Genomic DNA, 15,586 nt, shown 5'->3' with positions numbered 1-15,586 from the left:
TGGTTTTTATTTTTAAGTGGCACTTCTTCATAGTATCTATCCACATTAGGCCTGTGTCCTCATCTACACAAGGTAGACGAAAATCCGGGTTGACTTGACGCAAGAATAAACATGGTTTGTGCCAACAACGGTATGTTTTATGCAGTGAATTGTCGCCAACCAAGAGCATTAAACCATCAAATTTCAAGTAACATTTTAAAGCCAAACACTCAAACTATAAAGACAGCTCTGTGTCGTGTTAATAATTTTAGTTTACAGTAAACAATTTAGCTTGTGTCGGGTCGGTAGCTAATCTACAATGCAAAATCCGTGCCTGAAGCAGAAGCAGTTGAGCGTCACTTCTCTAGTACTCTGTCCGCCTCAGTCTCCACTGTTGTTTGTTGAGCTCCAGAAGCGAGTCGCAAACTCTCATGCTCAACAAAGCAAGAATTCCGCACTAGGCGGTGGTGGTTCTTATCACCATGGTAATCACAGGCAGCTCTCTGTAATAAAGCAGTGATGCATATCACTATGGCAATACAGTCATGCGTCCGTGGCGATGGCTATCTTGCCTAATACTTCTAGCGAATAAGACTCGCAGGATGAGTTGATAGAAGTAGAGCGAGTGGATTTGTTCCTGGTGGTGATAATAAAATTGCTTCCATAGCAGGTCGACTCTCTCTTTAACAATATTTGTAACTTGATTTGTGTATTCATATGGCCCATATTCTAGGCTTTTTATGGTTTTCCTGAAGATTGTGAATGTTAATTAAATGGTTTCTATCTGACATTTTTGTCAAAATTGAGTTATTCACTAGCAATATCTTGTTTATATAAATATAAACAATTTAATTCACATTCTAGTGAATAAAACAGTCATTACATTATGTGTGTACTCAGTAATGCTTCCAACACCCTATTTTGGATTCCCTGAATTATCGTCATTGATATCGTTATCGTAATAAATACCAAAAATTATCTCAATATCAAAAAATCTCAATATCTCAAAAGTGCTCAGAATGCAGATAGAACCTTATAATTCTAAGGTGACATACTGTCTGACCCTAAACAGCTTTTGCTGCTGTACCTAAAAATAAAAGGATCAGATTTTTTATTTTTAAGAAGTTAACACTTTTATTCAGGAAGAATACATTAATTTGATCAAAAGTGACAGGAAGACCTTATTAAATGTAGATTTCTATTACAAAAGATTTTGTTTTTTTAGTTGCTTAAGTGCAAAACTTGACCCTCTACCATTTGCACTCTAAGTTCTATTTCTATTCTATTACCTGTTTTTATTAAAAAAAATTAACCCTCTAACACTTGTGCTCTCAGTTCTAATTCTATTCTATTACTTGTTTTCTTTTTATTAAAAAAAGTAACGGTCTAACACTAGCACTCTCTATTCTATTTCTATTCTATTACTGGTTTTCTTTTTATTAAAAAATTAACCCTCTTACACTTGCCCTCTCAATTCTTTTTCTATTCTCTTGCTTGTTTTCTTTTTATTAAAAATAAACCATCTAACATTAGCACTCTATTATATTTCTATTCTATTACTATTACTTTTATTACAAAATAAACCCTTTAATACTAGCGCTCTCTATTCTATTTCTATTTTATCTACTTGTTTTCTTTTTATTTATTATTTATTAGTCAAAAAACTTGACTCTGACACTTGCACTCTATATTCCATTTCTATTCTATTACTTGTTTTCTTTTTATTTAAAAAAAAAATAACCCTCTAACACTAGCATTCTCTGTTCCATTTCTATTTTATCTACTACTTTTATTTATTTATTTAAAACAACTTGACCGCGTTACTTGCTTTCTTTTTATTAAACAATTAACGCTCAAACACTAACACTTTCTATTCTATTTCTGTTGTATTACTTTTCTTTTTATTAAAAATTAACCCTCTAACACTTGCACTTTCTATTGTTTCTATTTTATATACTGCTTTTCTGTTTATTTAAAAAAATGAACTCTTAAACACTAGCATTCTCTATTCTAGTTCTGTTTTATCTTCTTGTTTTATTTATTTATTAAAGACTTGACCCTCTAACGCTTGAGAAATAAGAAATAAGAAATGCTTCTTAAGCACTAAATCTGTATATTATGTAGATTTCTGAAGGATCATGTGACACTGAAGACTGGAATAATGGCTGCTGACAACTTAGCTTTGCCAACACAAAAATAAATTAAAAATAAGAAATAATATTTCATAATATTGCACAACATTTTTTCCCCAATTAATTCTTCTGCTGTGCAAATACATCTTTACAACCTTACATTTTAACCAAAATTGCGATTTCTTTGCTTTTTGTTTATAGTTGGAATCTCTGTATGTCAGTACTGCCGTCTTAAAAGTAGGGGTGTGAATCTTCACTGGTTTCACTGGTTTAATTCAATTACAATTTTCATTTTCAACTCAATATCACTATGCATCACATTCACATATAAAATTTACATATACATATAAAATTTATTTTGTGCAAACTTTTTTTATTATATAAACAGGCTACTTTTTAAAACAATCACTTATTTTAAATAAGTGTTCTTCAAATATCCGAAAGTTTTCAGACAATAGTTATGGGTTTTTCTTTTTTTCCTCAGCATTATTGCCATTTGATGAGTTCATAGACACTGGCAGCTTTAACAGACTGTATTCACACTAATGCACAGATCTATTTCGATATATATCAGATGTTTTATCCTGCTCTGAAAACATAACTGACTGTGTGAACATCAATTTCGTATAAAAGTATTTGAAAATTAAAGTGCATTTAACCACAGCCACAATCGATCTTCAGGACAACAAACACAAAGCGCACGTGAAAGTCCGTCATTGCGTGAGTTTTGTGCATCCAATAGTACTGCATTCCAAACGGCATTAATGTAAGCATAATGAAAGTAAAACATGGCAGGTGGAAGCACACACTGTCAAGCAATGTGCACGTGTCTAGCGGCTTTCACACCGAATGTGGAAAGCGCTGCTCTATGAAACCCATTCATTTCTATTGTTTGCGCTGCGCGAGGACGGCTTGTTTCTGCGTTGACCAAAATGCACGTGCAGCAGAGTGCATCACTGGCAAAAGTTCAAAATAGTTGAACTTTTGCCACGCAGCACTTTCCGCATTCGGTGTGAAAGCTGCTTTTCACAGTGTAAATTCTGTGCAATGAAGCCCGCCACGTCTCTAGCGCGCACACGTGCCACATGAAAAAAAACAACTCCGAATCGATTCTGAATGATTCAGAATCGTTGAAGCGAGAATCACGAATCATTGGAGAATCTGATTTGTTGATGATTAGCTTAAAGATCTAGCTGATATTCCGTTTGAAATGAGCCAGAAAAATACTTTTTTTTTTTTTTTTTTTTTTTTTTTTTTTTTTTTTTTTCCTTTATGCTCCCTTTCAATTTTCAGGCTGAGGACTACAAAATATGCAGAACAGATTAATGTGTTTTTCAATGCCTTAATGATGATGGGTCACTTCAGTATTTTGTCAAACTCCAAGAGCTCGGCCACGGTTTGTCTGGTTGCGAATGAGAGGAATGTGCAGGCATTGGTTCAGTGATCTCCAGGCTACTGAGAAGAAGCGTTTGGCACGACTGGCAGGAAAGTGAACAGGCTCATTAGAACCACCAAGGCTCCTGCATGGAACACCATGTGGAGCGTCTTTCTTAACCACACAGTGGTAGGCTCAGCTAAAGCCTGTGCTCTTCCTCGAAGCTCTTTAGTGGTGCAGCACCCTGTGACCGACATGACGTTAGTTTAAGTGGCCCTCTGGCCCTTATGCTTTTTCTCTGTTTGGTCTCTTTGTTCTGATTTACTGTTACGAGCATTTAATTCTGTGGATACATGAGTCTGAAGTGTCCAAGTTGAAGAAACCAATCCATTTTTTTTCTGTGTATTTTGTGTGCAGGATGAAGGACACCAGCCGCAAGAACAACATGTTCGCTCAGTTCCGTAAAAACGAACGGGACAAGCAGAAGCTCATTGACACCGTTGTCAAACAGCTGAGAAATCTCATCGCCACCAACCAGGCCTGAGAAAGCCATCGCATCAGCACACAGCACCACATCCTCAAGTCCTTACGAGCTGCCACCAGACTGCGTGGTCTGCACTTGCACACATCCATTAGTTGGACGTATTGTTCTTTTCCCCACACACACACTTGCACTAACACACACACATAAACGCACCTCTCTGAAGGGTGCACCTGCTAAACCATCCCGTGCCTGTGTGATATGGTATCCATGTCTTCCTATGTGACTACCTGAACACATTAAGGACACCAAATCACATTTTGCATTTGGTTGCCTTTTATTGTCTTGTATTGAGCGTCTTACAAAAGGACTGTTCTCCTGTCACACAATTTAAATTGCCTTTACAATAGTTCTACTATTTATCTCATTTTTGAATTTGACTACAGTTAGACTGTAATGTGGATATTACTTAAATTGCTGCAAAGTTAAAGGAGAAGTCCATTTCTAGAACAAACATTTACAGATAATGTACTCACCCCCTTGTCATCCAAGATGTTCATGTCTTTCTTTCTTTAATCGTAAAGAAATTGCTTTTTGAGGAAAACATTTCAGGATTTTTCTCCATATAGTGGACTTTTATGGTGCCCCGAGTTTGAACTTCCAAAATGTAGTTTAAATGCAGCTCAAACGATCCCAAATGCATTTGTAAACAATCACAGACAAGAAAGAGGGGTCCTATCTAGCGAAACAATCGGTTATTTTCTGAAAAATAATACAATTTATATACTTTTGAATCTCAAATGCTCGTCTTGTCTTACTCTGCCTGAACTCTGTTTTTTTTTTTCGGTTCATGACAGTTAGGGTATGTCGAAAAACTCCCATATAATGTTCACCTTCAACTTAAAAATCGTCCTATATCACTATTTTACCTTTTTTTGTTAGGGGTGTTTGATCTTCTTTGCATGTTCACTTTGCAAAGACTGGGTTGGTACTTCTGCACCGATGTAGGATGATTTTTAAATGATTTTTAAAGTTAAGGGAGAAAATACGATGGGAGGTTTTCGACATACCATAACTGTCTTCCACCAGAATACAGAGAGTTCAGGCAGAGCAAGACAAGATGAGCGTTTGAGATTTAAAAGTAAATTAACTGATTGTTTTGCTAGATAAGACCCTTCTTCCTCAGCTGGGATCGTTTACAACCACATTTGGGATCGTTTGAAGCCGCATTTAAACTGCATTTTGGAAGTTCAAACTTGGGGCACCATATCAGTCCATTATATGGAGAAAAATCCTAAAATGTTTTCCTCAAAAAACATAATTTCTTTACGACTGAACAAAGAAAGACATGAACATCTTGGATGACAAGCGGGTGAGTACATTATCTGTAATTTTTTGTTCTGAAAGTGGACTTTTCCTTTAAATGAAATTGGAACACTAATTAGACTTGAATATTGCTGTCATAATTTCTGACAGATCAAATTTAAAGGGATAGTTCCCGAAAAATGATTATTTACTCATCCTCCTTTCATTCCTGTATGACTCTTCAGTCTGTCCATACATTGGAAGTCAATGACAGCCAAAACTGTTTGGTTACCGACATTTTTAAAAATATTTTCGTTTATTCTACAGAAAAATGTCATACAGGTTTGGAACAACATGTGGATAAATGATGACAGAATTTTCGTTTTCGAAGAACTATCCCTTTAATATGTGTGAGGATATAAATGATATTCTCACAGATGGGTCAAGGGTTCATTTGCTGATCATAATGAGGGAAGTTTTCCTGAGTTCTCAATACAGGGAATCTAGTTACTGCCCTGGATAAATCTTTCATGTGCAGTAATTGTATACTACACATACCTCAGCTTTAGTCTGTTACAGCCAAGATGTAGATTATAGTTTAATACCTTAAAGAACGACAGCTGGGTGGCAGTTTTGGAGAAGGTTAGTTTATTATTGTCATGAAAATGACCAGGTTAAGATTAGGGTTGTTGTGTTTTTGGACTGGACTTCAAATATGCAGAACAGAGGCTTTTGTCTCTTGTATTCATTAATTGCGAATATATCAGCCAGCATTCAATGCCAAAACTGACTGAAGATGTGTAAGTGACTGTTATAATGTCACAGACATAAAGAAAATTACAAGAGCGGGCTAACATCAGCACATTTATGCAGTCATGAGTGTTTATGTGCACTGCTGTACATTAAAACCTAATATAAATTGCTTTTAGTATTTAAGCAGTGTTGTCTTCCCATAACTGACTTTTTTTTTCTCTAATAGGAATGAGGGTGCAATATTACGTATTTCTTCTCAAGTCGAACCGAGGGTTTTAGGTAGCAGATTGATGTGTTTAAAGGGAGTTTTCTTTTTCTTTCATTTCTATTTTTACTGGCACAGAAGATGTGTTTGATGCCTGTCCCGTACATTAAACTATAAAGGGAATTCTCTATTTTTAGGGACAGAACGAGTGCCATGTCCAATTATTTTGAGCTGTTTTCTAGATTCAGCTCTTTGTGTCTGTGCCTTGACTTTTTCCATGCCAATAATTAATTGTTTTCTTCCGCACAGCACCTGGTCTTGGACATTTGACCAGGGCATGGACTTGTGTTGGTGTGTGAGAGCGAGTGTGCATGAAAACATTCAGCCTTAGCAGACAGCTCTGATTGTAGAGAACAGTACTGACTCGAGAGAGATGCACTGTACAGATTGTTATATTAAACCACTAATGAATATTACAATACTAATAAATTCAGCAAATGCCAACAAAGAAGTAATAAATCTAGAATGTGTATTTTTATTTTGCATCTGAATTTTAATTTTAACAGCACATCCTTTGGCAGAAAATTAAGGAATTACTTGGAGTATGGGAACAGGCTCACGACATGGAACCTGTGTCTTCCGCATAAGGGTTTTTTTTTTTAATGTATTGTTTGTTTTTTGTATTATTTTATATTATTATAGTTTTTTAAGATTTTAAACAAGCTTTTAAATGTTTAACTTTTAATTGTAGTTTTAGTGTACATTTTCGTGTTTTTGTGGTTTTTATCATTTTAATTTAAAAAAATCTATTTTTTCTGTTTAGCTTAAATTTGTATCTGTTTTCAGTTTTAGCAATTTTATTACTTCAACTTTAACTTATACTTATTATAGTATTTATTAAGATTTTAAATTTTAGTGTAGGTTTTCATATTTTTGTGGTTTTGTACTTTTAATTAAAAAATTTTTTCCTCTTTTTTAATTTCTGTTTAGCTTATTTCGTTTTTAATTCTAGTTGTAATTTTTTTCTTTCTCTTTTCTTAATTTTTTCATTTCTGTTTAGTTTAAATCTGTTTCAGTTTTAGACTTATTTTTTCAGTTTTAAATTTAGTGTAAGTATTTTTGTGATTTTTGTAATTTTTAATGTTTCTTATGTTTCTAATTTTTAATTTTTAGTTTCTGTTTAGCTTAAATTTGTATCTGTTTCAATTGTACTACTTTTATTACTTCAGCTTTAACCCTTACTAATTATAGTATTTGATATTTTAAACAAACAATATTTAAAATATATATATATATAAATGAGAATATATACATATACATATACATATATATATATATATATATATATATATATGTGTGTGTGTGTGTATATATATATATATATATATATATGTATATATGTGTGTGTATATGTGTATATATATATATATATATATATATATATATATATATGTGTGTGTATATGTATATATTCTCATTTTTAATTTCTGTTTATCTTAAATTTGTTTCTGTTTTAGTTTTAGTCATTTTAATACTGCAACTTCATCCCATACTTATAGGATTTATTAAGATATTAAACAAGCTTTTGTCGGTTTTAATTTTAGTGCAAGTTTTAATATTTTTATAGTTTTGTTATTTTTTTTAATTTTCTCATTTTTAGTTTTTAAATTTCTGTTTAGCTTAAATTTGTATGTCTCAGTTTTAACCCATTTTATTTCAGTTATTTGCAACATTTCTAATTTTCAGGTTTTTAATCTAATAGTTAATTTAATTTTATGTCAGCTTTGTTTCAGTGAACAAATGCGATATTTTTTTTTTTTTAACATTTTAGCTCACAGTAATAGAACTTGTCCAGATGTGCATTAACCACATCTGCAGCTCTGATAACTTTAACATTTTTAAAACATTAGGTCACTTGGTTTAACAGTGACAGAAATGTTGTGGCAAGGTATATCTTACCTGTTTTATTTTTTATTTTATTTTTTTCTATGATTGAATGAAATCATTCTTAGTCAAATAGTATCATAGTATGCTTAATATAATATATATAAAAGCAATGCGGTGGAGCATTACAGTGGTCAATGACTCTAAGAAGAGTCCTTACATGACCTAGAACCAATTGACATACACAACTCATTCATTTCCTCCCTCTCTATATTACTCCATCCTCCGCCTTTTCAGTGTGGCACAAAACCTGCCTTATCCAATTTTGTGCAATCACTGTCCCATCATGCAGTGAGAGATGCCCCCTGCCACCACCATTTATGTCTGTGTGGAGAACGTTACTGAACTGTGACCACACCACAAACACATTTCCTTTTCCGCTGCTTCATCCTCTCAGACGAGACACCGTGGCCCTCCGGGTCTGTTGATCTCCCACATGTTTTGAGCGAGTCGGGCAAAACAAATCTTTTGGGGCTCACTTGAGCGCGACAGGCTTTTTGTTGGGGTTCAGGAACCGAGCAGTGCCAGCTTATAACCGGATGATGAATCCTGCCTCCTACTGCCCATCTCAGCTCCCGTCTCCCTCCCTTACGCCCCGGGACCGATGGCGAAGTTCGCAAGCTCTGGCAGCTACGGCCCTGTTGAGCCAAATGTAAAACTGAAGATGAATTGTTTCTTCTTACGGCCCGAGATAAAGGACTTGCTTGAATGATTTATACTTTTGTCATATGACCCATTGGGAGGGAATTTGATGATGCAGTCCTCTTGGAAAGTTTTCTGTAACACTTCAGTAGGCTGTAATTTATGCTAGACGTCCACGGACAACGGTGACTTCACATTCAGTGTGAGCTTAAGATGGCTTGAAATCACATTCACTGTTTGATTCTGATATTTAACCTCCTTCAACCTTTTCCAAGATACAGGCCGCTCAATGGATAGAGAACAGGAGCAGATCTAAAATAAAATACGGTACGAAAATACAGCACATACAGTCAAACCAAAAATTCTTCATACAGTGGACTACCATAAAATTGATACAAATTTGGGACCAAAAATTTGATTTGACACTTTGACCTGACCATGTTTTTTTTATCTGACATTATCAAGATGAATTTGATTTGACACAGTTATTGTCATATTTTATTACCATTTTCTAAACTGTAGCGAACAAACTGTGAAAATGTGAGAAATTTTGAAGGTGTCTGAATACATTTTGGTTTGTATACCTCCGTTCAAAAGTTTTACATTTCACAAAAAACATTTATTAAAACAGAGACTTACATTGTTACAAACATCAAAACCTCAAAATGTGTAATGATGGTTAAATATCGATCTGAGTTTTGTGTGTGTGTTAGAGAGAAGGAAAGAGATGACAGAGAAGATGTGATTAAGATCAGGTTTCACATTTGCATGTTGTTTTTAGCAGAACAAAAAGATTGTCCTGTGTCCTCAAATGGGCCATTACAAAGAAGAAGACAGATGATCTGCCAGAAACGGATGTATCTCTTGCTTCAACAGATGTTGTGATCTCCTGGGTAGCGCTCCAAAAACAAATCAGCACAAAACAGATAAATAATGCATTTTACAAGACATTGATGAAATGTCTTTATTACAGATCATGCTCTTCTGCATGCACATTTAGCAAATAATTGGCAATGTACAGTCAAATTATTGAAATAATTATTAGAAATGTTTAACTTTTGCTTATTTTAAGTACTAGGAAATAGGTTACAAGTGAACTGCTTGTGTGTAGTTACTAATTATCATTTAATAAAACTGCTTATTTTCGCATTAGTGTAGATAGCACTGTATAACTAGTATATTCAGATGCTGAATATCCAGGTTTTCACACAATTTAAAAAAGTGTAAAAAGTGTATTTTAACTGAAATGTACATGCGGTATGTTTGATTTTTGCTTGTGTTTGTTTAAAGTAGAAAATTCATGTTAAGTAAAATCTGTTGCACACAATTATAATTTTATTTTTTGCATGAATGAAATTGCTCAGCGATTTCAGTGAATTACTTAACTTTTTTTTTTTTATCAGGACATCTTAAAGGGATCCTCAGGTATTCAGACTTGTATGGCTTGACATAATGTAAATTATGTCTCTTACTAAAATATGTAGTGGAAAACCCAAGAAAGATTTACGTTATTTAAAAATCCACATTGTTTTATACATATCTAGGACTGTGGGGGGCGCCATTATTTTGATGATGTAAAATGGTTGTGGCTCAGTCAGCTGCTGGCACTACCTGTTGCTATTTTTTACCATAAGACAACTCTGAATGCACAACTTGGAAAATAAAATACTGGTAAGATGCCATATTGTGCGACTTTTGGTTGTAATTTTCAAGGGCAACAAGAGAAGCGATGTAAATCTTAACTGCTTTCCTGGAAGGGGATAAAAGAATGGAAAAATGCCCATGGACAAATAAAACTTCCTAAAGACCCGTCTCTTTGTTCTTTCCACTTTAAGCCTGATGCCTCTGAGGCTTTTAGTAGACCACAGCTACTGAAAGAGCTTTACAAATGGCAGAGACAAGAAATGCTAGATGCCATTCTGGCAGGAAGAAAATGATGACGCTTGTCACAATGCCGCAGCCACTGAAAGAGTTTCTCAGTGTGGATTTCACTCAATATCCAGAGGCGTTTAGACTCATTTTGCACTCTATAAATGCTGGCTTAAAAACAACACAACTTGGGATATTTGGCAACCCAGCATTGGGTAAATATTGGACACAACACATGCTGGGTTATTTTGACCCAGCTGGTTGGGTTAAATGTTTTTATCCAACATGCTGGGATGTTTTATTTAGGTCAACTATTGTTTAAAAATGATTATATTGCTTTCTTAAAATGGGCTGGAAATTACAAATCATGCAAAGAATTAAAAAGGCTACTGCAATCATCAAAAGATGAACATTTATTATTAAGCAAGAACCCGCATGGACAAAAATATAGGACAAATTGAATTTATTTGGGTGAAAACAGCATAGTTTACAATATTACATACATTTAATCTTGTTTAACAAGCATTTTAAAAATAAAAAATGTAACATTTAAAATTAATATTTTAATTTAAGTGTATTCAACGTTATCTGTAATCACTATTCACCAAAATCAGATTCTGGTGCCGGTGTTGCTGATGCCGGTGAGATGTTGTGACTGATTCCATGACCTGCCCATAAACAAACAGTACTGAGATTAAAAAACATAATTTAACATCAAATGAAATTAAATTCAGTATTATAACAAATTTGTTGACTGACATCTCATCCCTGTATGTTGCATTGCGTAAAGTAATATAATTTTACAGCACAGTAAAGACTTAATAAATTAAATAAAATGTGTACAAACCTCTATTTCGCTGAAGAAGTGCACCAAATTTGCGGCGCTGTGAACCGCTCTCTCTTCTGTAGAGGAAGCAAAAAGCCAGCGCTTCTGCTGTTAGCAGCAACTGGGTTGTTTTGTCGGCGATAGGCTCACCCCAGCGATTGGGTTGAAAAAAATAACCTAATATTTAATAACCCATTAAAAACGACCCAGCACCTGCACTGTAAAAAAAAAAAAAACAATTTGTTGAGTCAACTTAAAATAATGTGTTACCTGGCTGCCTTAAAATTTTAAGTTCAGTCAACTCAAAAAAAAAAAGTTTCTTCAACTTGAAATGTTAAATTATACTAAGTGACAAAAATTTTAACAAACACAAATATCTAAGTTGTTACTTAGTACAACTTAACATTTCAAGTTGGCTAAATGTATTTGAGTTGACTGAACTTAAAATTTTAAGGCAGCAGAGTAACAAATTATTTTAAGGTGACTCAACAAATTGTTTTTTGTTTTTTTACAGTGTAGGTAAAAAACATTAAAATGACCCAACAAGCTAAATCCAGCATTTGAGTTAAAAAAAAAAAAAAAAAGGTAGAAATAATAAGCAACCCAATTAAATGACCCAGCAGCCTGAACCCAGCATCTGGTTTAAAAAAAAAAAACAGCATTTGTTAGAGTGTTGGGGGGAAAAAAAATCAATGGTACCACATTTGTTTTAAACCTACGCTTATACCTGTAAGCTCTTTTAGTAGCTGTGGTCATCGTATCAGTAAGTTGTGTTTTCAGAGTTGTGTTGCGGTAAAAATAGCTAATGCCTCAACCATTTGCAACCATTTTACATCATCGAAATGGTGTTCCCCCATAGTCGAAAATATATATAAACGATGTGGATATTTTAAATAATGTAAATCTTTCATGGGTTTTCCACTACATATTTCTGTAAGAGACATCATTTACGTTATATTAAGCCATACAAGTCTTAATACCCTGGGATCTCTTTAAGACAGCCTGTAGATCTCCTCTATTAGCAAACGTGTGGGAATATCATACTGAATATGCTTGTGTCTGTTAAGTGTACAAACATTTTATGAATCAGACCTTGTGTTTACAGACACCACTCTGGGAATTTCAGTATTGCCTTAGTACATGTTCAAAGTGGTAAAACCTTCATAAGAAAACCAAGATGAATGGAGGTGTGATGTCATTCCGCATTTTTGCTATCTGACAATGAATTCACTTTAGAAATATTTCATTCTACTAACTTCTCCATTAACATTGAATGCATCAAGTAAAAGTGGACATGTTTCATGTGTCCGGAGCAGCAGAAGTCAGGTGAGTTCACACTCACTATTGTCTCAATATCCAGACAGACAACATAGCGTGCAGAGGAGCGTAGAATAAACATTCGCCCAGAACAGCAAAGGAAGAAAAAAAGAAACGAAACAGATAAAAGCCAGTGATGGCGAATGCTGATAGCATGACAACCATTGATCTTTGTCTCTTACGGAAGAGAGTTAAAAATAACCTGCATGTTTATATGCCTTTATGTAAGTTATTGTTAAAATCTATGAGTGTGTTTGCAAATGGCTCAGATGAAGAAGTTGAAGAGGGAAGAACAGTGGCGGTATGTTTGCATAGTGTCTGCCATGGCTTCATATCTGACTGATTATGGAAATACGGTGATCTGTGAACTAATCTCAGTCTGTTTCTTTCTCTTCATGCCGCTGTTTATCTCTTCACAACCAGGACAGTGAGCAACAATCACTTGGCCAAATGATCAAAGCTGTATTTGATGTCGACAGCAAACTTACTTTCACACTGGGAAAGCTGAACCCCAGTGAACGTTTAATTAGGAAAACTAAACCAGAGAAAGACATGATAAAAATGTGTACATTTTTAAATTTATTTTCCTTCTTGCATTGCTGGTTTATTGATTTGCATGTAATGTGCATTTCCACCATTCAAAATGTATTAAGTTCAGTAAGTTTTTTTTTTAATGCTTTAATACTTTTTTTCACCAATAATGTGTTAAATTAAATCAAACGTGACAGTAAAATGTTACAAAAGATTTCTGTTTCAAAATGCTGTTCTTTTGAACTTTCTTTCCATGAAAGTTTCCACTAAATATAATACAATGAACTGAATAATGATTTTCTATTTGAATATATTTGAATTTAAATTGCAATAGTATTTTACAATTTTACTGTTTGATCAAATCAATTCAGCCTTGGTGAGCACAGACTTCAACAACATTTAAAAAAAAAACATACTGACCTCAAACTTTTAAACAGTAGTGAACAGAAACCCGTTTTTCATAGTTTTCATAGTTTTTCTTGCAAACATTATCCCTTTAAATATTTCTGAAGCAGAAATTGGTTGCACTGCCAGTACTAGTTGCTTGGGTTAATTTTAGTTGAGGTGAAAATCTCAACCTGACAAATTTGTATATCTGATTTCCTGTACGTCAGCATCGATATTCACAGCAGACAACCTGAATGTTAAAAGAGAGAGAACTGACAGACAAAGGGTTTTGTGAGTGAAAGTGAAGTGAGAGTGTGGGAGAAGATGGAGTGATAGGGGAAGAGAGGAGAGACAGCGAGCGCACGTTCTCCTCTCCTCCAATGAAGATGGATGGCAGCCCACCCTCCTCTCTCAGTGCTGCTGGGAGGTTATTGATGGGCTCCGGGAGTCAAAGGTTACGGAAACAAAACTCTGGCTTCCTCTGTGCGCTCTCTGTGTGTCCTCCCCTTCAGTCAAGGTGTTTGGGGGGGATTCTGGGAGGGGCTCGGGTTTAATTTGAACACTGACAGCGACACACACCCCTGTTCCTACACAGGCCTGAAGGGGCCCATCTATCATTGCTGTGAAGCACCGAGGGTGTGTGCGAGTTTGTGTGTGTGTGTGTGGGATTGGCGATTTATTGTTACATGGACATGCTAATAGCACTGGCCCTCACAAAGGCAGTGGGTAGTGGGGGTTATCATTGAGCCATCCATCTCCATCCACCTAGCTGCTCAATCACTCCACGTTGTCCTCTTAGTTAGCACTGTCTGTGTGGTAAATCTCCATCAGTCATCTACAATATGGCCATAAATAATACCTTGTCTACTTTGAATTGCTTTAGCATCAACTTGTTGACCAAACCATTTTAGATTTCTGAGAATCAAAAGACTATGATTACTCTGAAGGCTCTCAGACAGGGTCTGTTCTGCAGCATCTTCACATATGGCCAGCGCTCCAGGCATCGAGATGCTTGCGCTTTTCATTTTTGCGATGTCACGCCTTTGTAGTTTGTTCTGTAATGCTCATTTCCTTTAAAAACATTTCTTGTCATGTTTAATAGTTGTTTTCCTAGATGAGTGACTTTTTGGACATAACGCGGGGGGTAAATGAGGAACCTGTTTAGTTCCGACCATAATAAAAAATGTACTGGAAAACCGAAACCACACATTATCCATTTCAGCTGAACCAATCTCATGCTAGAGACAAAGAACCTGGCATTTTGATTCTTCCCTCTTTTAGACAAAATTGGTTAGACAAAATTGGATTGAATGACTGCTTTGGAATGTAGTTGCTAGGAATTTAGGTTAGATTAGATTTGGACTCCCTTGGTTGTCAGATTCTTTTGGGTCCTGTTACTGTCCAAATGCTGATATCTCTATTTCAGACGCTTGACCTGAAATCAAAACCTCTCGTCTTATAAATAATGTGATTTAGGGTTTCAACAACAATGTTGATTCAGGGATTTCATACCAAAGCTGAAGGGTATGTCAAAAAAAGGTTTATTTTCCCCCCTCTTTAAACTGCTATTTATACCAAAATTACTCACATGTTCTTCTAAGAATCCTAAAACATAGTTTTCAGCACTGAACATTATAAAGCATGTCTGAATGTCTGAATAAATGACATTTTAAATTAAAGCTGCAAGCAGCATTGAAAGGGCCCTCACACCCGGGCTTGTCACCACCCGGTGGCTTTAGGAATATGCATTTAAAGTGGTAATAATGGAAGAAATATATCAAAGTCATTTATATGAGCCAAACTTCCTACTACCAGGTGGTTGTACAATGACTGTAACTGG

At 35.0% G+C, this 15,586-nt stretch overlaps 1 protein-coding gene across 1 annotated transcript in view; it reads left to right on the top strand.

Annotated features, from left to right (window-relative positions):
• exoc6b (exocyst complex component 6B) overlaps nucleotides 1-5,232 on the top strand; it is a 117,382-nt gene extending 112,150 nt beyond the window's left edge. The window contains exon 22 of the mRNA XM_051114092.1: nucleotides 3,904-5,232. Within this exon, the coding sequence (XP_050970049.1) occupies nucleotides 3,904-4,030 (127 nt within the window). The 3' untranslated portion in view covers nucleotides 4,031-5,232. The remainder of the gene's footprint in view (nucleotides 1-3,903) is intronic.
• The last annotated feature ends 10,354 nt before the right edge of the window (nucleotides 5,233-15,586 follow it).

This window comes from Labeo rohita, chromosome 7 (genome assembly GCF_022985175.1).
Source record: "Labeo rohita strain BAU-BD-2019 chromosome 7, IGBB_LRoh.1.0, whole genome shotgun sequence".
Lineage (NCBI taxonomy): Eukaryota > Metazoa > Chordata > Actinopteri > Cypriniformes > Cyprinidae > Labeo > Labeo rohita.
This window is presented reverse-complemented; position numbering and strand designations above follow the sequence as displayed.